The 23,825-nt window shown below is 41.9% G+C and overlaps 1 protein-coding gene across 2 annotated transcripts; it reads right to left on the reverse strand.

Moving 5' to 3' along the window:
- Window positions 1–1,634: 1,634 nt before the first annotated feature.
- On the reverse strand, window positions 1,635–21,216 carry LOC146717719 (serine/threonine-protein phosphatase 2A 55 kDa regulatory subunit B gamma isoform). 2 transcript variants are annotated; one of them, XM_085429992.1, is made up of 10 exons: window positions 21,000–21,216; window positions 20,267–20,592; window positions 11,424–11,521; window positions 10,961–11,126; window positions 9,757–9,869; window positions 8,746–8,923; window positions 7,848–8,012; window positions 5,731–5,900; window positions 2,154–2,245; window positions 1,635–2,009 (listed from the first exon to the last, which is right to left on the reverse strand). In XM_085429992.1, exons 2-10 carry the CDS (start codon window positions 20,340–20,342, stop codon window positions 1,715–1,717), a joined length of 1,353 nt encoding a protein of 450 aa, XP_085286118.1. In that variant the 5' UTR covers window positions 20,343–20,592; window positions 21,000–21,216; the 3' UTR covers window positions 1,635–1,714. The 2 variants fall into 2 exon arrangements, with proteins under 2 accessions (XP_085286118.1, XP_085286110.1); XM_085429984.1 differs by lacking the exon at window positions 21,000–21,216 and adding an exon at window positions 17,326–17,483 and having other exon boundaries at window positions 20,267–20,330.
- Between the last annotated feature and the right edge of the window lie 2,609 nt (window positions 21,217–23,825).

Here is a 23,825-nt window from a genome sequence, read left to right on the forward strand (position 1 = left end):
AGTGTGGTAAGGACGTGGAGTAGGCTACAACCGACAGAAAAAAGCAAAAGGAACAAAAAAGGACAGATAAAAGAATTTGCTGTTTTCTAAAAAATAAACACATCAGCAAAGTTATCAGTGAGGAAGGCCGAAGAGATTAAAGTACCATCTCTTTGCTGTAGCTTTGGAGGCAGTCATCAGTACCGATGATCAAGTCTGCAGTCCGTTTATGGTTGTTTAAAAACAACGAAACCTCATACATGTCAAAAACTGAGCTGATATATACAGACACCATTTAGGCCCTTAGATTTTTTTGTCTTTTTTCTTTTAATGTTAATCACAAACATTCCCCATTCTTCTCAGTTTGCAGTTTCACTGAGCAGAAACTGATTTTGTGGACGGCTTCATTCGAAAAGTACGTGTTAAGTGTATGAACCGAACACCGGTAAACATGCTTCAGCGTCCGAAGACACAAATAAATGTAAGGGAGCTCGGTCATCTATGGTTACTCGTGCTGCAAAGGGCCCCCCGGGGGGCCCCCGAAGCCTTTGTACAAGCTGGATCTAAAATGGTTACGAAGGCAGCCAAGCCAGTCAGTGAGTCAATTTATAAACACCTAGGCTAAATCTGTTTGACATGCAGCATTTATCATTTGATTGCTGAAATTATTTCTTTTATAGATTTTTTTTCTTTTTAGTAATATTTTTGCTTGATCTGAGTTTAACATGTTTAATGTCAGAGTAGCACACAAAGCAGCCTCAGACCAGAAGCAGAAATCAGAGACGTTCGGGTCCGTTTGAGCAAGGAAAACAAGAATTACTGAAACGCACTGTGGACCATATATGAGCGCGTGTCCTCATGTTAGGCCATGGTGGTATAGTATCATCTGTTAACTTCTCTATCTGCAGGACTGTAAATGTTTCACGTCGCTGAACGCAGCCCAGTTTTTGGTCGTCTCTCCTGATTCAGGGAGAGCTCAGAGGCGTCTGGTGGGCTTAGGGAGAAGGGGGGTGGGGTCCCATCCTCGTACATCACGCAAATCACTTTACCTCATCCTCTTTAATTACCATCATCATCATTTAAAAAGAAGTTACATAAAACAGAAGAGGGAAAGCTGATCTGAAATGATGATCTGATCTTAAAACAAAAAGCCAGTTATATAAATGCCCCATTTCTTATCAGTGCCGCTGGTAGACAACCACAAAGGGTTTTTGTTACACAAAACAGTGGGCAAGGGATAAGAATAGGATTTGCTTGAGCACACAAATACAGAGAGCAGAGGAGGTGGAGGAGGAGGTGGAAAAAAAGTAAAAGAGCATGAAGAATTAAAAAAAAGAAGAAGACAAACATGTAAACGTCTCTCCACTCTGGGGCCGAGGGTGTGATCCCTCCCCTCAGGAAGCCGAGCTGCAGCAACGAACGAACCATCAATCCAGAGGCTAACAATCAGGAAATCCACTGTTCGGACAATTTTGCAATCCATAATCCGTTGTGTAATCCAGCCTGTTCCCTTCCTAGCCCTGCCGAGGGCCTTGCAGTTCTGGAAGGCTGAGGAGGAGGTGAAGGAGGGACGTGAAACGCTGTGTATGAGTTCTGATTGTGTGTGTAGGTATGCGTTTTAGGCATCTCTTGGTCGTGTGACAGTGTGTGTGCATGTCTGATAGTGTGTACATTCTGGCATAGTTGTGTGTTATTGGGTGTAAACTCATTTGTTTTTGCCGCTGACATCCATTCACTAATGCATCTCGGAGTTGAGTTTGTCCTGGAAGATGTAGAGATTGTTAGTGGCAGCGATGGCAATGATGTTCTCGTTCGGGTGCCAAGCCGTATGGAGGATCTTCTTGGTGAAGTCCAGGCTGTCCACACTGATATCATCCTTTCGGCGTTTTCCTCCCGCGGCGCAAACCCTCCGCGGCTTCAGCACGGCCCTGGGTTTGCTGCTCTCCCGTGACGCCTCCAGGGTGACGTCGCGCTTGGTGTTGCGGTCGAACATGCGGAAGAAGTTGTTGTAGGCTCCGGTCATGATAACACTGTACAGAGCACGAGGATAGGAGAGATCCAGTTAGTCTAAAGGCAGTTTTCATGCTTTCATCACATCATTTCTAGGGTAAGCAGGTATGACTAACGGATGGCTGTAAGCTGGAAACACACATCCATCATCAAACATCAGGTACCTGTCGGAGCCGTTCCAGGCACACTCAAACTTGTCAAAGATGCAGTCGTTCTCGTAGAGAGAGCACAACTTGCTGCGGAGATAATCATGAACCTGTAGGAACACACACAAACAGATATGATTACAATCGAGCCCATCTCACAGCTGCATTACTCCCAGGTATCGACTCTCAGCGTAAACTATAAATAGAAGAGTGAGCAGAAGACACACAAACACACATACCAAGCTCAGCACAACCAAAACACATTAAATATGGGCATGCTGTAACACAATCCTCCCTGAAGGAAACGCTAATAAGACACAACACCAACCTTCAGCAATACAAGGGCCAGGAGTACATTTTAATCTACCCTCCTTTCCATATCACTAAATCCATTAACATCCAGCTCTCTACAATCGCACCTACCAAGGGTGCGATAATAGAGACACACATATATTCTTACACGCACACATACACTGACTTATAACTGCTTTTCCTTGTGCTTTTATTCGACCTGCCTGTGTCAGCACTGTGTCTGCCCAGTGATGCAAGGAGATGAAATCTACACCTCCTCTTCCTCCAGGTCCTGTTCTCTCCATTGAGCCCCCGCCCCAACCCCGCTTTCCACATTTTGCATAAAGTCAGCAGCCAGCAGCCACCTTGCAATCAATAAACAGTCAAACTGAGGTCGTCTCACGGTTGTACATCAAAACCAGTGACAATTTTGTTTTTCCCTTTGGGTCTTTCTGCACAGGGGAAAATGATACCGTGTCAGCTTGAGCTGAATATACAGTCCTCTTCCCACCCCCCCAGTCCGCATGATTTCTGATTTAGAGCATGGCACCTCATTCCTCATGAATTTGTGCACATTTTTCATGATCCAGGGGGGGTACAGGTGTAAATTTACAAAATAGATCCATAGATAAATAAATAATAAGGTAGCTTAGCCTTTAAACCCCCCCACCCCAGCACCCACTTTCTGCCCACATACAATGGATTTGGAATTACTCCGTTTCTTGCATTAATTTGTCATGAAATACAATCTGATCTTTTTCTATCTAACAAAATATACACAAACATGAAATTGCTAATGCTAGTGCTGGAGCAATAAAATAATAGAACCTCAAAGAAAAGGAAAACTGAAAGATAACATGGAGTGAAGCCTGCAAGCTCAGGCAGACAATTCCAGGTGTGCCTCGTCACGCACACCTAACATGCATCACTCTCCTCACATAACAAACCAAAGATACCCTCCTGGTTTGATGGTCTTTTTAAGTTATAAATTTCTCCCTTGACAAGTCCATCCCGCTATTGGCCTGCATCAATGCTTGCCATTTCAACGCCTCCACAATCCCTGCATCCACCTTTAGGCTCCAGAGGAATATGTACTCACTTTTCATGTGTATCATTATTTGTGTGGAGTGATAGGCTCAAAGCGCAGACACCACGCTCTGACAATAGTCTTCCCTGACAGATTTCGACTGGAAGATGTCGAAGCAGGTTCAAATCACAATGCTTTTTCTACTCTACACACTTTGGGCTCATGTTTTTGTGATCGTTATACAATGCCCCTTTGTACTGTGTGTTCTTCCCAAATGGTGTGATCAATCCAAACACCACTTTCCCAGCAGTGCCATACAGTTTCAAGTTGTCCTTTAATAAATTTCAAATACAAAGAAAGAGGTGTCTCTCTGGAGGTTTTCCTTTGATTTCCTTCTGTGGGCTCAGTTCTCCATAACATCATAAAACAGACCAGCTTCACCGATTCCTTTCAGCCTTGAGCTGTCTGGGTCTGCCCAGCTTACTATGGAATTAAATTAACCTCAATAAATTCTAACATGTCTTTTCTAAAAGGCATGATTTCCAAAAGCTGATGCTGCTGTTAACTCCTGACTCCAATCAACTCTGCTGTTAGCATAGCAGCTGGAATACTTTTTCCAAACAACACCGAGTGTTTAAATAAAGTATTGAACAAAAACAAGAGCAGGATTATTATTATAGTTAAAATAGAGTCACTATCTGTGACTTAGATGAAGACCTGACCATGTTTTTATACATATTTATACCTGAATGCAGATATTTTCAGAGGCCACCGTACGCTGCATCCTCTGCAATCCTTCTCTCTAATCCTACCATTTACTCTCTTTTATTCATCTCTCCTCCTCACATCACACCATCTTCATACTCCCTCCCAATTCCTCACCCCTTTTGTCCCTCCTTCCCCCCTTTCTCTGCTGCATTGCAGATCTAGGTGTCAGCCACTGTGGAAGGTATCCCTCCTTCACGCTTTACTTTATGAGTGGAGGCTCGGGATCCTATAAATAGCTCCAGTGCGTCTCAGCCTCCCACTCCTGGCCGCCTCACAGGCCCTCACACGTCAGGCAGGAACACATACACAAACACGCATGTTCACCCACAGGCCTGAGGCAGGAATACTAAACACATACTGGGAAAAAAAAGGAGCTGATAAATAGTTTTAGTGCCTATAAATGCATAACCAGAAGCTAGCGTGGCCACTTAGAAGTGACACAGGAGAAAAATTGAGCATGTATGTGTAAATAATAGCATGCGTAAATATTAAAAAGCTTATTATTTCATGTGTATATCAACACAGCATTTTTAAGCCCCTGTAAATTAACTCCCGCATACACAACATACTGATAATTTACGGTTTTAATTTGGGTTTATTCATTTCTTTGACATACAAAGAGATTACGATCTTACATTAAAAAACGTCGTGAGGATTCTGCATCAGTGAGGGGAAGTGCATTTTCTCTCAATTATCCTTAAAAGGTTTGGGAAAAAATCGAATCATCTGTAAGTACTGTGATTGTAAGAGACAATCTTACGCTCATGACTCATTTCGTTCTCCGATCTTGTATTTCTTCCATAACGACAATGCCCTCTTTCAGTAAACCGTTAGTCACCTCGCCATTTGGACAACACAACTGGGATTTGGTCAGTGGTAATGATGACAGTTGATAGTTTGGTGCTGGGTTTCTTAGTAACACCACCCACTACAGTAACAGGTTCAGGCCTTTTTTCCCCTTCCCTTCTTTTTTTTGTTTTTTTAATATTACCTAAGTAATGAAAAAAAAAAAGGAATTTTCCCCATTTGATGCCTTGATGATGTAGAGAGTTTTGCACATATCAGTCCAGAGTAAGGTTAAGATGTGCAAAAAAAATGGGGTGCCAGTAAAGCTCACCAGGCTGAATCCATCCCAGAGCATTTGCTGCATGTCTTCCCCCTCCTCTCTCTTGCAACTGTGCAAAGTCCATAGCAGATCGTTTTCATAGCCTTAAAGCTAATCAAGGAACCTGCTGTGCATATGTAATGTTTCTCCTTTGTTCAGTGTGTTCTTTAAATCTCCTACAAATAAAATAGAAGAGCTTAAAGTTATAGAACACCAATTGTCAATTGTATTATTTGTGACCTGCAAGGATCCCTGACCCCTGGGAGCTCCTTAACCTTGATCTATCCATTTCTCATCATGGTAGCTGAGTAAGACAGAATACAATATATTATATTCATCCTGGTGTTTCTTGTCATTTATTGTGACACTGCCTCATGTTTTTCCACACATCGCCAGTCACACACCTGGTATGTCTCTAGGGGCTTGCTCTCCATGTTGAGATCCCAGACTTTGGCAGTCAGGTAGTCTCTGGTGAGCAGGTATCGACCGCTGTGGCTGAACTTGACGTCCGACACAGAGGAGATAATCTCGGAGAAGAAAGAGCGGGCGCTGGGGTCCTCGGGCTCCTCAAACACTGGCGAGTGGGAGGGAGACAAAAAGGCGAGAGAAGGAGAGGTCAGCGAGTGCCGTTAAGCAAGATGAAAGGCAGAAACACAGTTGGATATGTGTGCTTTTATCTCGTGAACAGAGATAAATCTCTCAGATGACTCATTATGTTAAGTGCCATTTATGAGACAGAGACCACGGACACGGCTTCTGTATCTTTCTGTAGAGGTGTTGCTGTCTGAATACATCAGTGTATAAACATTAGCAAATGTCAAAGAGCTCTATTAAAGTTCCTCTAAACACTGAATATGAAAAATAAAATGCAAGATCTAGCTGCTTGCTGAGCACAGCTTGTGCAGGAACACTGCAGCAGTGACTCATGATCAAAGCTGTAAACTGAATGGATGAAGCATTACAACAGGAACAAAAAGTGGGAAACAAAGAAAAGACAGGCAGGAAAGCTTGGCTCACAGTTCCATAAGTATTATTTATGACCAAAATGTCAATGAACATTTCACTCTTTTAGTCAAATTTTGCAGCCATGTTGTCAATATATGACAACATACCGCAAGCAGTCGAGGAAAGCGTGGCTAAGATTCAGTGACAGGGATTTTTCTAAGGCATACATCAGTTTCCAAACAACAAGCTGACACAATACTGCATGTATGAGACTAGTCGGGATTAACATTTACATTTTTGGTGTATGAACTAAAATGGTTTTGTCGACGTTACCAACAGAAAAGAAAAAGATGAGATTGTTTTATAGCTCAAAGCCAAAAATACAATAAAACATCAGAGCAGACGCCTGCAGAGGCTGTGTACAGTCGTTTGCATGACATCTGCTGTGATGTGAAGAATTTGTGGCCTGAAAAATTCTCATTCACATCACATATTGTGACAAATGCTGCAACCATCTTCCATGTGGTGACTTGCACAGTGAACTACTGCCGGGATGTTTTGGGAAGTGAGACAGAAAGAAATAGTACGTAACCTTTTACACGTTTAATGCGTCAAAAAATTATTTAAAAGAATGACATTGCTTTTATAATGCACAAATGACTCGATGTTCTGAGAAATGAACCAAAGTGATTGAGAGAAAACGTAAATACAAGAAATATAGTGCCATGACTTGAATTGTTGCCCCTTAAGGACGACAGATTTATGGAGCAACTAGCCCTGTTCTGAGGTAGAACTAAAAATTATTACACAGAGTAGAAAAGGTCCAGAAGTGATAAATCATACTTCTACAATGTGGGGAAATCATAATTCTTACAATTTATCTTTTAGGCCATTCGTTTAGTATTATTGTACCTTAAGTTTTGCCGGCTGTAGATGAGTAAAGCTTAAAATTGGGCACAGCAGCACTTTGAACTAACATGCTCAAAATGCCTAAAAACTTTAACAATTTGTGGTAAAGTAAAAGTCTGGGAATACCAAAGCAATAAAAAATGCACACAAGAGTTATCAAGGAATTCCACTCAATACCACAAATGCAAACCTCAATTTTAAAAATTTAGAAGAAAAATCAGAGGATAGAGATAAACCCAGCTTACAGAAAAAAGCACTGCCATTCCTCGCTGCTAGTTTGGAGCACCTGCTGCTCAGGAGTTAGAGCAGCGAAATGGTTGTTTACTCTAGTCTGCTTGTCGAAGCATCCTTGGGCAATATACTGAACCCCAAGGTGCCTCTGATCCATCAGTGCGAGCATGTGAATGCTAGGGCACAGAAAAAGAAGTGTTTGTGCTTGAATGTGTGTGAATCCATAAATGGACTTTGACTGCTCAAATAGAGTAGACAAACTCTGAGTACCAGTCCATTCCATTTAAGAAAAAAATACAGCTGTTGTTGAATTTTGGCCTGCTTGAAGGGTTAGCATACTTATCTAAAAGCTTAGATCTTTTCTAATCTTTGCTGTAAAAACTATAAACATGCAACATGCGCGTGTCCATCATTTCTCTCAGCACGTTTTACTCACATTTAGAGTGCTTGTCACACAGTGCTGCTTCTCTCATGTCACAGAGGCGCAGCGTGCCTTTACTGCTGCTATAGACAAACAAGTTACAGTGGTGGGGATGAAACTCAGCCGCTGTGATCACCTCTGTCAGATCCTCCATGTTGGCTGGCTTGATGTCCACAATGTCTGATGGAGAGCGCCACAGCTGAGGAAAACTCTCAAAGAGCCAGCTTCTTCAGGCCTGCGCTTTATAGACTGCACATAATTAATTCATTTATTTATGCATTCATTCATCCTTTTATTAATTTAACTCCCTAACTGACTCAATGAGAAAATAATTAAACTGATTAAAATAATATGGAAACACACACAGGCCAATAATCTACAAACAAAATATAAACAAAAGTTTATATAAATGTATACATAGCCAACACTATATCAATAATTCACAGCAGGAATAAAGCAAACCAATATAAATATATCTAGAGGGGATTGTTGGGAGAAAACTAATTCCATATTCACATAAATTGTAATATTATAAATCCTGTCTGGGTCAGGGATGCGACTGTACTGTGTCCTATTGAGCTGGATTAGAACTCAGAAAAGGGCTGAAATATTTATGCAGCCACTGAATTATTCATTAAGATACATTTTCACTCCTCAAGAATAATACTCCCCTCCCCCAGCACTGTGTGTGTCTTTGTGCATATCTTCATACAACAAAGTGGGATTTGCAGAGCTTGTTGCTTTGTGTGGGCAGGAATTGATTGTTGAGTATGCATGCATTAATGTATGCATTCATTATTGCAGTCCCTGGGCTTTGACAAATATATGCCTGCTTTATGTGCGTACACACATAAGTGTTTGTCTTCATCTCCTCCAGTCTTTGTGCACGAGTGCTTCGAACCATGAAGGATACTGAAGCTACGGTCAGTGATGTCCAGATGCCAAAGGTTGATTCTAAGGTCATCCGCTGACATGTAGGTCTCATAGTCAGAGTTGACAGAGATGGAGTTGATGTGGTAGGTGTGGGCATTGGCAAAGACTCGCCGAGGAGTTACCTCCACCATCAGATCCATGGGCTTCAACACCGGCACCTGGAAAACCCCAAAGAAAGAACAGTTTAACATTTATTCTGAATGAAATGAAAGAAGTAGAAGATATACAGAGTGGAATAAACTGAAATAATTTAATTGTATCATAGTTAATATTTAATGCATTACTTCCTTTGACATCAATAATAAAGGAGCAACTCTCAGGAGTGAAACTTTAGCAAGTCCAAGTGCTCATTCGGTCCTTCACTCATTTAGCTTCATTTTAAAAAGCTGTTTGTCGACACATGCTTACATTTAACAAATTCACCCACACAAAAGGGGACTGCACAATATTGCATGGTTAGTTTTAAATTTATGGCTTGTTTTTCTGCATACTGCACAGTGTTAGAATCACTAACATTGGTTCTCCTCCAAAAGGACAGAGGTGCATTATAACCAGACATATGGAGGCACGGTGAGTTACTCTTATTAAGAGTTTACTGCTGATAGAAACACTGAAGCTTTTAACTAATTAAGATCCAGTGTAGACGTTTTCTCCCTGCGCTGTAGTGAAGGATACAAAAAGAGGATTTCACCACCCCCACAGGCTCACACATACTCGCATGTTCCTTGTGCCAGTGACCCATTTTTACACATGCAAACACATCTGTACTCACTGACCCAGTTTTATTTCCTAACCTGAGATAGATAGATAGATAGATAGATAGATAGATAGATAGATAGATAGATAGATAGATAGATAGATAGATAGATAGATAGATAGATAGATAGATAGATAGATAGATAGATAGATAGATAGATAGATAGATAGATAGATAGATAGATAGATAGATAGATAGATAGATAGATAGATAGATAGATAGATAGATAGATACCTGTAGAGAGGTGACTGTGGAGATATCCTTGATTCGACCCTCTTCATCCTTCAGGTTGTATCCTTCTGGCCGTTTGTCTCTTTCACTCACCTTCCACAATTTAATGGTCTTATCTGGAAAACGGATAACAGGGCCATTAACTAATCAGATAAAGGTGCTTGTTGAAATGCTTTGATAATAAGAGACTCTACCTAGATGTGATTAAAAACAATCCCAGAGACCAATATGGGATTTCATCACAATCAAAGCTACAATCATTAAAACTTACAGTAAACTGTTTTTGTTTTGTAATAAAAAAAAAAATACAAACATTTATATTATGTACTAATTTATCACACAGTCAGGTTGGTAAGGAAGCGTGGACTCTTTGTATTATACTGAGAAAATAGCAACAACAAACATGTCAGCATGTTTGCTACTCAGCTGCTGAGGCAGGTCCTACATATTTCATGCCTTCAATTATAAATAATAAAGTACTTTAAAAAAATCAATACTCAGGTTCTCAGGGTAAATATAAACTAAAATAAGTACCGGTATTCCAGCCATAAAATGAGAGTGTAACCTCACATCCTAATGTACTACAGAGAAGAGTTGCAACACAAACAGAAACTCGTCTGCGATTAGGCAAGGGAAAATCTGCTTCTGACTTAAGAGCTTAATTACGAGACGTTCCTCACCCACACAAACATGTTAACTCCTTAAGCCAAAGGCTTTTTTTTTTCAGTTCAATCAGTAACAGCGCCACAATCCTAAAAACCTCATTGGGTAAGGAACATTGGGGCAAATTCAAATTTATCTTCAAGTGGTAATTGGGAGGCAAAATTTTGAATTTGAGAGAGCATAGCATCTTTACAACAATACAGGAGAGCCTGGGAAATGGAAGACCTCCAATGGCAAATTAAAAAGAAGTGACACGCAACATATAGTAGTTTTAGGAGGCCTTGCCATTAAAGCTGTTTGGAGCTTTAAAGTGGGTCACACTCATTAATTTTTTTTAAGAAGACAGGTACTATTTTAATAAGATACGGTCTGGCAGTGCTCAGGTGTAAAAGGGTAAAGGAGAAGCAACAGTATCTCAGAAACATGCTCTTAGATAATGCCTTCAGAAAAAGCAATCATTTAAAGTGGTTCACAGCAAATGTAGAAAATATCAATCACATCAGCTTCCAGTTTTCTCCAGGGTGTGTATGCAGGAAGCTCTCACCATTGGTGGAAAGCAGGAAGTGTGCAGCGTTCTGCTGAGGCAGCCATCGAATCTTATTGATCTTCTCCTCAATCTCCAGACTCTTAAGATAGTCGAATTCGGGCTCATGGCTCTGAAAGGTGCTGTAGACATTGTACTCTCCCTGGGAGAAGGGCTCAGTCTTGCTCTATGAAAAGAAAAGGAAATGAAAGAGAAAAAAAGGTAGATGAAAGTGAAAGATGTGCATGTTCCATCACCTCGATGTTAATCAGAAACTGCTTGGCATGGACTCCGCACAGCTATAATGACACACTCTCTGACACAGCAGGGACATCAAGTATTTATCAACCAATATAGAGTGTAGCTGGAGGGGAACCAAGTGCATTCATTGCTACCCTCACAGCTCAAATGAAAAATGTTATATCTGAACGTGCTGCATGAGTGCAAGTGTGTCAGTGTTGGTGTGGTGCGCATGTGTAAGTACCTCAGGTTCCCTCTGAAAGATGACCACACGGCCCCCTTTGTCTCCCGTGGCCAGGAGCTCTCCAGTGTGGTTAAACTCAACAGTGGAGATGATATCAGCTGGAAGTATAAAGACAAAGATGAATGCAGAAAGAGAGAGAAGAAGAGAAGGAGATGTGCAGTATGAGAGTGGAAATGACAGTGAAAGAGAGAGGAGTAGCCATTAGCCGCACATCATCATTCATCTGTATAATGTTCATCTCACACTAAATTATTAAACCAAATCAACAGTCAGTGGATTAACATGTAAGTGGATTAAAATATGCAAATTCATGTTTGGAATGAGACAATATTTGATAACTGTTGCATAACTGTGCTTGAAATTGAAGAATGAGCTTTATAAAGAACATGCAAGTACATGAAAACAAAGGAAATCAACCGCACACACAGCTGTTTCACAGTAGGCACAGGTGCTTTCTGTGTTCCACTATGATACATACACAATGACGTACAAGACTACAGAGTCACTCGGGTTCATGTTTTTATGCTGGGGTGAATGCGTACTCCTTGGCCTCTATTAAGGGCATAAACAACTGCGTGTTTAAAGTCACGACACAGTGAGTTTTAATCGCTAATTTCATATAACATTCATTTGTATATTTACCTCACAGCTCCCATCGCTCCCTAAACAATAACCCAATGGCTCATTTAAAGCGCTAAAATATCGGCACATTATTATCCACTTAGCATTTAGTGCAGTGACTCAGTGCTTTACGTGGTCCATTCTGTATAACACAATACACAAAACATGAAACGGAAAAGTGTACAGTTGTGTCGTCAAAAGAAGAGCGTGTGAGCGCGTGTGAGGACAACTGGGACCTGTGTGTGGTTCAGCTTTGCATGTAATCTGCTCCCTGTTCCTCCGTTCACTTGTCCTCCTTTCACCTCTGCCTTTGTGCAGCAGATTGAAGATTTAGTTGTAAACATACAATAGATTTAGAGACAAAGCTGCTTGAAAGTATCTGTGCTTAAACCTCTTTCGGATAGATTAAACTGTAAGGTTTGGTAAAAATGATGAGTGATGAGAAGGTATGTAACTGACCCGGTAGGAAGCTTGGCTAAGTTATAGTACTATTCCTCCAAGATCACGAATGCCATTGTGAACAGACACATTTAAAATATATATATATATTTTACTCTATTATCATTTGTTTTGTTATAGTCCTTTATTCGGGAAGTAACATAAACCTCACTTAGGATAGTGTGAAGTTCAACAAATAGCAAATCAACAAACTTACTGCAGCTGAACGAGAAACAGTTCCAACATATTACCTCTCACGAACCCACAAATTGTTTTCTTTTTAATCTAAAGAACAAAAAATAAGTAACAAATGACTATGGAGTGCTAGATGTGCTGATGTAGGCTGTTTTCATTTGTTTTTACATTTGCCATCATGGTTTTTCTTTTTACTAAATTAATCTTACTGCAGGCGTTAGCCCTTTGCTAAGAGTAGGGAGCAGGTGGAAGAGAACCTAAAGAGGTGAAGAAATGTACTGGAGAAAAGATGGATGGAAGTCAGTAGAAGCGAGACAGAATACATAGTTGTGAATTAGAGAGAGAGATACTGCAAGAGGCAGAGGTAGTAAAGTTTAAAAACCATCGGAAGCAATGAATAGAGCACAATAGAGGTAAAGAACAATTTGCAGGTAGGGTGGAGTGGGTGGAGACATGTGGTGATTTGTGACAGAAATATAGCAGTGAGAGAGAAATGGAAGATTTACAAGACGGTAGTGAGACCTGCAACGATGTGTGGTTTGGCACTGACAAAAATACAGGAGCCCAAGTGGTGGCAGAGTAGAAAACATTCTCAGTTTCATTTGGAGTAGCTGACAATAATAGAAATGAATATATCAGAGGGATAGCTCAGGTTAGCAGCTTGGCAACAAAGCAAGAGGCCAGGCAGAAGGAAACAAGAGAAGAGTCATGGATGCAGTCAAGAAGGACATGCAGAGGCTTGTTGTGATAGATGGTGCTGCTAGGGATAGGGCGAGACGGAAGCAGATGAAACACTGTGATGACCCCACAGAAGATGATGAAGAGGTAGATGATGATTTATACTGCTGACAACAGCCAGACATTTAATGCATTAACAAACACTTCTCCAGTTATCTCAACAATAATCTCGGTTTCTGTCCCACATAACACTGTTTAACTTGTGCATCGCACTGGGCTGCTGACCTAAACATACACACTGACCGAGTATGGAAATAATCATGATAAAAACCCTGAAACTGCAACTGAAAATTCACTGCTGACCACAAAAATAACAACAAGGCATTGCAGCGTCTACTGGATTTCTCTATACAGCACATGGTGTTGGTAGAAAAGAACATGGCTCTTACTAAGCTTTGCTGTAATAAAAATAGAGCTTGGAGAGTGTATTTATTGAGTCGGAGTGATTCAAAGCTGTAGCCTTGCCTATTTTGTTGTGGCCTTGAGAAAGAGAGATTTTATGATGAGGAAAGGCGGGGACTGCTCTTCAATCTCCACGACAACACAACCTCATTCACCCTCATACATTCTGTGTATCACTTCTTACCTCTTTCTTTACTTCAGCCATCTTTCTTTATTACACACACTTTCTTGATCTCTCAGATGCTGCAGAACCTTTCTTATTATTCGGTGACAATTTCCCCCTCAATGTTAGGCTCTCTCTCATTCCCTTTCAACCCACATGTTCTTTTGTCATCTCTAATCTCCTGTTTGCCAATCTCTCTCTTTGCCCCATTTCTCTGTCTCAGTTTCTTCTTGGTTGTCTCTGCACATTCACCTCTCTTCCTCTCTCCCTCTCTCATCCCTCCCCCACAGCACTCTGCTGCCTAGTGTGCACAAGAAGTGGTGATGCTGGTGGTGGTAAAATGGAAAGGATGGTGAAGGGAAAGGACTAGAAAGCTGAGGCAGCGGTGGTGATAGTGGTGGTGGTGGGGCTCCTCCAGTGTGTAGCGGTTGCCATAGTAACAAGCAGAGCCAACCAGTGGAGACGGTGCTGGTAAAGGTTAGCCATATATGGAATCTGGTGAAGGAGGAAGTGGGATTCAGTAATCCAACCCTCACAGGAAGAAGGAGCGTGGTAAAATAATTATGCTGCTCTAGTTCTGTCCACTAACAAATGTTGCTAAATTAATACCAGGAGATGAAGCAGACGCTGTGATCCTAATTGAGGATAGGCAGATAATTAAGGGATGCACACAGACATGCAGACCCCTGTGTATGCAGTCCAATTCACAAACGCGCATATGTGCACCAGAGGGGCTTTACGTGCACATGTGCATAAAATAAGGCAAAGAAAATGTGTGAGCTTAATGCTCCGTGCGTGAGTGAGAGGCTGGATGCATACAGACAACTGTGTCTCCAGTCAGGTCACAGTCAGAAAGAGCTAAGCTAAGCAAAACCATAGGAGCGGCACACAGTATAGCTGAATAAAATATGGAGCACACACTCTCTCCTGGCTCAGCCTCAGTCTGTTCTCAACCTGGATCCTCTTCTGGTCTTTTTGTTCCTCTGTTTCCTTTTTGTGCACACACACAAAACACACACCCATCTGTGTCTTTCACTCTTTTTAATAGAGGAGAAAAACACCTAATAAGAATCTAAGCAACAACTGCAGAGATAACTACCATCATGATCACTGTGGTTCTCTCCCAAGAAGTATTGCTGTCCAGTTCACTTGTGTGTAAAGGCAATGTGTGTGCCATTGTGAAGCTGTAGGTTTTTGTCTTGTGGATAAGTGTGCTACAGTGCAGCAAGCTTCCTCAGTCTGTCTCTCCCACAGACTGTCCATTAGCATCAGCAGTCTGACTCATTGCCACACTGCAGAAGCTGAAGGAACACACTGTGACTGCAAGTGCATGCGCTCACACATACAGCACAAAACAACACACAAACATGAATGAACCCAATGATACAGAAAGATATAAAACAGGCACAGGGTATGAACACCAAATACACAAACACTGTAGTGTTTACGGACAGCAGTGCCTTAAAAATCACAACATAGTAAATACAAAATTAACTGTTATTAATTGTATGGCTTGAATTTTGGGGATGCTGGTTGAACAAAGCAAATATTTTTTAGATGTCACAGTTTTCTCACAACATTAGCAGTGAAAATAGCTGACAGATAGAACTGAAGTGATCAGTCAGTTAATTTAATTGTCAGTCCGAAGATGCAGATCAGGGTGGAGGTAAAAACACAGGGAGGCAGAATTCCTGTTTTGGGGGGTGTGGGGGCAGAAAGGGAAGCAGACATCCTACAGGTCCAATTATAGATATCTTAGGTCTGGGTAAACACGGACCATTAGAGCCAAGCCAAAAACATACGCTCCTTAAAAGCAGGGACAAGCCACCACTCAGCAGGAGATGTGTGTGTGTGTGTGTGTGTGTGTGTGTGTGTGTGTGTGTGTGTGTGTGTGTGTGTGTGTGTGTGAGCTGTAGCTCAAGCACCACGCATTTCCTGCATACGTGTGCACAAGTGTGTGTACTCAATTACCCTGTAGAGAAATAGACGGGTTGGAGGGAGTGAGGGAGGAGGAGGGGAGAGCCTGCCGGAGGGAGATGGCAAATTGATCCCTGTCCTGCAGTTTTGGAGTTATCTGGGAAAAAGAACTGGCGCATGTGTTTGTTAGAAATGCACGTGTGTGGAGAGGAGTGATTTAAGCCCAGCACAGCAGGGAGTCTGCCATTTCTCTGCACAAATATCAGCAGAATAGAGGAGCTGGTGTGAGCCTAATGGTTATAGATATAAACAATTAGAATTACAAAACAAGCGAGCTGCTGCGCCTGTAGACTATACACTTGTAATCCGGTTTTACCAAGCTGCAGGAGCTTCTTCTGACTACACGTGTTCTCAAAGCTGCTTGTGATTCATTTTTGATTGTAAAAAAATCTATTTTTCGGCAGATTTGTGAGACTAGCATGAAAAAAAAGATGAGAGGCTTAGTATGTTTACACCCCGTCTGACCCCAGTGATATTGAAAACTCAGAATATGTTCCGACAGCTCATAAATGTTGAAAAATTAATCCTTCATATTTTTTTTTTAAAAACAAACAGAATTGCCTTTTAATGCATTCCTCTGGCCTTCTACATTTATTTGCATTAATAGATCAGTCAATCCTGAATTTCTTTTGCACAAAATGCAGAAAATTCACTGATTTTATCTTCTTGGAAATTAAATGTAACTGTTGTCTGTAGTGTTTCACAAAGCAAAGCAATTATATGGATTGCTTGTCAAGTAAACCAAGCAATTCTCCAGGAAATTCAAAGCTTTTTTCACAACTTTCAGACATTTTACAGACGACACATTAATAAAGGTGATGGAATGAAATGAGAATGGGAAAAAAATGCATTTCCAGGCCTTTGTGTGAATGTCTACACAGATTTGATTTTATTCCGTGTGTGCTCGTTTTCATGGATGTGAAGTGCCCGTGTGTTTTCTCCCTCAGTATAAAATAGAAGAAAGATAGCAATGCTTTTAAGATAGCAATGCTTTGAAGGAGGCGGGGTGTCATCTGGTCAAACTATTTAAAGAAATCAATCACACACACAATCCGAGCAGGCAGACTGAGATAAAAATAAAGAGCTGGATATAAAAATAGTGGCACATAAAAAAGGATGAGGCAGACAGACAGAGACAAAGTGATGTTTAAGATATTTATAACAGTCAGACTCACATGGAAATGCACTTGACTCAAACTACTCCTTCACACACACACACACTTCTTTCAAACACTCACACACTCTCACATGGAGCCATTAGCACACAGATGTGCACACATGCAACTCTCACATCTCACACTGGGGTCATGTGGCACATTTGTGTGACATAGATATGACCTTCGGGATAGAAGAGGATAGAGCACACACCTTCAGTGTAAGAAGCAAAAGGCTCAGGCTCCAGAGAAAGGGTAGTGATGTCGGAGCACAGGACCTGGATGGGGCTCAACATCCTGGGGGAGGACTCCAGGGTGGAGAGGGGTGGACAGGATGGGGCGGAGCTCTTCAGGCTATAGCCAGGAGCAGCCCTGCAAGAGGAGCAAGGATGGACGGAGGGGGGAAGGAAGGGAGGAGGGCAACAGGGAAGCAGAGGGTGAGGAAGGAAGGAAAATAAGAAGGAAAAAGGACCAGGGCAGCAAAGGGGGTTGAAGGCGGGGTTAAGGGTAGGGACTGAGTTACTACATTACCACACTTGGTCATGAGTACTCACCAAAGAAAATCAGCTGGTGGTGTATTCATGATCACAGAATAACATATTGGGTTTGGTGGGAAAAGCTAGCAACACATGAAGGATGAACACAGGAAGCTAATGGGACAAAGTCTTAAGCATGTATTGTTTATTCACTTTCATTTAGCTTTCCAGGTAATCATTAGTGTGCATGGCCCAGGGAAAGGCTACTCGGTCACATTTTCCCTCGTGACCAATTACTTTAATGACTCAGAACTTGCCTTAGAATAGTCTTTAATGACATATAATGTGGAACATAATCAAATCTCCCCATTACAAGTTACTAAACAGGGCAAACATCCAAAGATATTCAGTGTAACACAGTTTTCATTTTTAGAGATACATGTGGAATTGTTATATGACCATTTAGTGATTTTTTTATTTTCAATTTCTGCTCGAGTAAATAATAATAATTAATAATGGGCACTCTTATATATAGAGGCATAGGATAATAATGGGGTTATTTTTAAAAATTAGAATTTGTTACTCGATTCATTGAACCAAATGAGATACTTTTGAAGGCAAGGGAAGTTTGTGGACGATGGGGAGTAAGCAATGTATGTAATTCAAGAGAGGAGGGACTGCAAGGAAGAGGGAGTTTAAGCATCCCTCCCCTGTAGGAGTTACAGGGGAGGGGAATCCCCACTAGAAGATCTACAGACACACATTTACACACATAGACACAACACTTGCAGACACACATCCACACAAATTCAAACCTGAACTAACAAAAAGATGCACACACACACGAATATAAATGTAAACACAGGAAAAAGAAAAGAAAGAAAGATGGAAACACACACATACAGGCACACAACCAGGAGACAGCAAAATAAACCCACGAATAAAAATCACATGTACCATCTCCTTCTGTGTGTCTATACCAAGCTCGGTTTTCCCTCAGACACGCGTACTGTGTTTGAGCAGTCTTTAGAGCACTGTTGGATAATTGTTAGGCAATTGTGCCACTTCAGCACCCAACAATGCTGTGTGTTGCATTAGAGACCAGACAGGGGAAAAAGGGGCAGGTGGAAATGGGGAGGCGGAAGGGGGATGGGGTGAACATGGACGAAAGGTGGAGGGAGTTGGAGTGGATTCCCAGATTTATTGTTTTTTGTTTTTTTGAGATAGAAGAAATATTTGTTGGTCATCTGGGGAACTCCTGAACGTCCTCTCCATTAAAGCTCACAATGCGCTGCACGGCCCGTCACACCAACAGTGCTGAGCAGTGTCCACCTTGGTGTGAGCTCATCAGCAATTCAGTCCTGAATAATTCCTGTGTGTGTGGAATAATTAATACTGCCATTATTGGTGGGTGGAGATGATCTGCCAATCACTCTGGCCAAGCATGAAAAGCAGCATGTTTAGCATTGCTGGCTGTTACTATAGCAATAATGGATGGGTGTAGAGAGGTATTAAGGGGTATTAAGGCTAATTTTTCTTTTTCTTTTACCAGTCACTTACTAAAAACCTTTTTCCTGAAATGGATACAATTTACTAATGGAAACACAGTATATGTAAGAAGAAACAGAAAAGCACACCTTCACATACAGACAAAGACATGCACAAATGTAATCTTCAGTGGTGTGTTGAATACACACAAGAGTATTTGCACAATCAACAGGCAGCACTACAGTCTCCCCTGACTACAGCATGTGCTTCTGTGCAAGGGGAAATTATGCCACAGCACACACAGAGGAAGCATAATTCCCTTTCTACAGTGATAGGAGGATCACAAATAAGCTCGCAACACGTTCATGACCCCAAAATGATAATCCGCTGTTCAGGTCTAAGGCGCGTAGCGAACAATGAGCTGAGTGTAAGAAACAGACAGACGAGGCAGGAAAGCAGACAGGTAAAGCCAGCATGCAGGTAAGATTAGTGGTGGTAATAAGATAAGTAGAACGTGGTTATCCACGGTCATAATCCATCTCCTTTATGCTTTATAAAGAAACCAAAGAAATTCAGTGGTTTGTACAGTTTTGTAGGCTGCTGGGTTTGTCAATATACCCCCTGTCTTAGATCATGTATTCAATCTGACACCTGAGCCAATTATATAGAAGAGTGGGGGAGCAAACAGGGAGAACACGCGCGTCACATACAAGAGCCGACATGCAATGCAAGTACAAAAACAGTGTGGTGGAATTTTTATGCCTCGTTTTTCTGGAAAATTCTCTGACACACAAACACAACTGGAGACAAAAGTGAAGACACTCTGGCATGGGCCAGATCAATTCCTCCCTGCGGTGTGACAAAATAGCTGTGTAACACAAAGTAGCATAAACAAAATAATGAATGAAAAGTGCCGGGTGGGAAAAAGGAAATAGTGTGAGAGGAGGGGAAAAGTTGCCTTAGATGATATAATTTTGCGACAAAGAATGTTTTGGTGACTAGGGCAGCTCCTGTCTGAACAATAATTAACACAGAGCTTATAGAAGCTTAGGAAGCTGCCCTGAGCTAGTTTTGTCACGCACTCTGTCTTACTCACACTCCAAAAGTTCAATACATAGATACACACTTGCCTGAAGGAAATACTTCAATACAAAGAACAGACACATACAGCTTCCTGTGTCATCTTCTTACCTTCAGTCACATAGTTGTGGTCGGGGAGGAAGCCGTGGTGGTTGAGAGCTGGGGTGGAGTCAGTGTCTTCGCCCATCAGCGGGGCCTGGGGGAGTGCCCGTCTTGGTGGGGCAGCGTGATGGTGGCAGATTGGTGGCGAAGGGGATGGTGGTGGGGATGCCGTTCAGCACAGTGCCCATACTGCTGCCCGCCTCCTCAGCACAGGGGCGCACAGCTTGTCATCCTATACTTAAGTAAGGCTGAGGGGGAGGGAGTGGGGCAGCCCCAAAAGAGGGATGGATGCACCAGGGAGTCCACAGAAGTGCTTCTGAGAGCCAGATGCAAACCTGGAGAAAGGGGATCATTTGGAAACAGTTCAAAAACTACCAGTGGTGAGCTTGATTTGTACCTCACAAGAGCACACATTAGTCATGAGGCAAGGAAAATCAAGCGCACTCCGAGTCCCCCCTGCAGTTGCTGCGTCCAGGTGTGGCCGGACCGATTCTGCTCTCTCACAAACACATGCAACATACACAATCAATGCGCACTCAGAAATGGGAAAAGTCCCTGCTTGTTAATGGATGCTCTAACAGAAGAAGAGGAGATGAGGAGGAGGAGAATGGGGGGAGGGGAAAGAGGGATGAGCAGAGTCCCTGATCGTGGCATCTGCAGTGCTGCTGCTGCTTCTGCAGTAAACTCACACGCATGGACACACATACACAGTGGGGATAAACGCAAAGGGACAACCACTCACTTTGGCAGCTTAAAAGCCAGGTACTCCTCAGTGGATCCTCTATGAATAATGTCTTTTTCCTCCTCACTGGCTAACTGTACCTCTGTCCCACTGGTTTCTCGACTGTTCCAGTATGAGAAGGAAAATCCTTCTGGTCCTGCGTTCTGCTGCAGTCTGTGCTCTGGCGTATGTATGAAAGGCAGAGTGAGAGGTAGAGGAAGGGGGAGGGCAAGAGAGGAGCTTTTCTGCTGTGCTGGTACTGTGTATGATGCATCAGCGAGGGCCCCGCCCACTGTCTAGCACAGCCAATCATCACAGACTAGAGATCTGCTTGACCACTGAATGCAGGTGATTAATAATGATAAAGAAGCTGAGGATAGAGGAGTGGGTGGCAGAACGGAAGTGGTACAGCGTCTAATAAGGTTGTGATTAATGGGAGAGAAAGCAGAGAGAGCAGGAGAGTGTTTCGCCTGACTATGTGGTCAGTATGAACAACAGAAGAGTGACGACTATAGCCTTTACCTGGAGACAAAACTGAAGTAGCAGACAGACTAATACAGTCAGTTAATACACACTAAAAAGCAGGGACAGGCAATAATTTAGTTAGTTTGTTTTAACAAGTTTGAGCTGTGTCTAAAAATAACTTTATCAAGTTACCATTCTACAAAGTGTTCCACATCGTACTATCCTAGCTCTGTCCATCCACATTTTACCTTAAAAGACTTTTTCTATATCCTCATATGATGTGTATTCTACTATAAGCTGCAGACAGTGTAAACAAAGTTGTCTGAGCAAATGTGCTGGACAAATGATTTGACACACTACTAACACAGTAGCCAAACAGCAAAGCACAGTAATGCCCAGTAAGAAAAGTACCAAATAAATAAATAAATATGAAGCATGAATGAAATGCTTCAGATGAGCTGTTCTACAGAGTTGTGGGGATTCATTAAACAGCTGTTCCACTTGCGCTTATCAACCATATTACCCATCCTTACTCCGGGGGATCAAAAATGACCACACGCTAAAGGAAATAGCACTTCAGTTCACACACCAATGCTCGAGTGGACACACACACACACACACACACACACACACACACACACACACACACACACACACACACACACACAGTGGAGTTAGCACAGCAGCAGGGAGTGAGGGGCTGCCAGTGACAGTTGGTGTCATCACTGGTGCTGGCTGTCTGCCACCAGGATTTAACCTTCCCCCTTCCCAGTGAACAAGAAGAGCTGTTTATCTGACTTACTCCAAGACTGCCAGCATTGCCCTCCCCCACCCACCACTTACCAATGATGAGCAATGCGCCACACATTGCTGCCATATCTGACCTTCTCTGTGCCCCCTGCCAGCATAAAATATACCACAAACCCCTTTTTTCCCCATGCATAGGTATAGCTACCTGTACATATTATAGTGGACTAATGGCATTTTTAGATCATGACTCTGCTAGAGTCCCTGAAACTGGGAATTTCCAGCCCTTCGGTTTATTCACTGTGTAAAAGGAGACACGTTAGATCCTCTCCCCTTAAAGCCTCCCTACCTTTATTCCAAATTCCTTCTGATTGGCTGTCCCTACAACAGGTTGGCGGGACTACTGTGCTTACACAGACCTCATCCAAAAGTAGGGTAAGTATTAACCTTTAGTAATACCCTGCCACAGCACTTATGACAAGACCAAAAGAGGAATTGATGTGAGAAATTATAAAGCTGCAAATGAAAAGCATCGAACTGCAAAACTAAACTTTGGCACTACTACTAATCACCTTTATTCTTGTAAATGTGACAAAGTCCTTCTGTTTTCAACCAATGTAAGGTAACTGTTTGTGCCTCAACAGTGCAATTTTCCCTATAATGGTAAAGAGAACATTTAAGCATTAAGTAAATTTAGGAATTTATCTAGCTCAAAATTACGAAAGAGGATTCGGGCCACTGGGGAAAAAAAGTGGGCATGTCTTTTTTTCTTCTTTTCCAGAATTCTGACTTTAATCTCAGAATTCTGACTTTAATTTTAGAATTCTGAGATTAAAGTCAGAATTCTGACTTTTTTTCTAATAAAGCGTACACTGGGTGTCAAAGTTCTGACATTTTTTCTCAGAATTCTGACTTTTGTCTCAGGATTCTAAGATTAAAGTCAGAACTTTTAGTAAATTAATGAAAAATAAAAGAACAGGTATAATAGAGCTTAAAACACTTTTTACAGTGTCCTCTTGTTTACTTTTTATGGTTGGAAAAACAAATCATTACAACAGGTGGAAACACGAGTAAACACACACACAGTAATTATCATTATCACCTTACTTACAGCAGTTTTGTTTAGCTGCAGTAAATTTAAAGTCCAGCTTTTCCTTGTTTCCATGCTCTGCCTGACCCTGGACCTGGCTGTGTGGCCTTGGGTCTCTCTTCTGTCTGTAGAGACGGTGCCTTTTGTCAAGGCTTGGCTTTGGACCCATCCTGTAACCTTGGTAACAGAAGAGCGTGACCACCCATCATTCCCTCCCTTGATTGGACTCGTTGCCCTACACAGAGAATCTGAGCTGTTTTGTGTCCTCTCACTATCTCTTTCAGTAGAAACGGTGGGGACACCCCTGCAGACTCTGTTAATATTATTCAAAACATCCAAGTGAAGGAGGCATGAAAAATTATTAGTGCCATTTCTAGTGAGTAAGACAAGGACAAGATATAACATTGTTCTGAGGAAAGACTGAAGTGATCACAACCTGGATATTAGATTGTGAGTGGGAGACAACAGAATTAGCTGAAATGAAGTAAACAGTTTAGATCTGATTTGCTGAATCACACATGATGCAATATTCATTGCACAGGACA

This window comes from Copadichromis virginalis, linkage group LG2, assembly GCF_057382275.1.
Source record: "Copadichromis virginalis isolate Kocher_CV1m ecotype Utaka linkage group LG2, C_Virginalis_male_GT1.1, whole genome shotgun sequence".
Lineage (NCBI taxonomy): Eukaryota > Metazoa > Chordata > Actinopteri > Cichliformes > Cichlidae > Copadichromis > Copadichromis virginalis.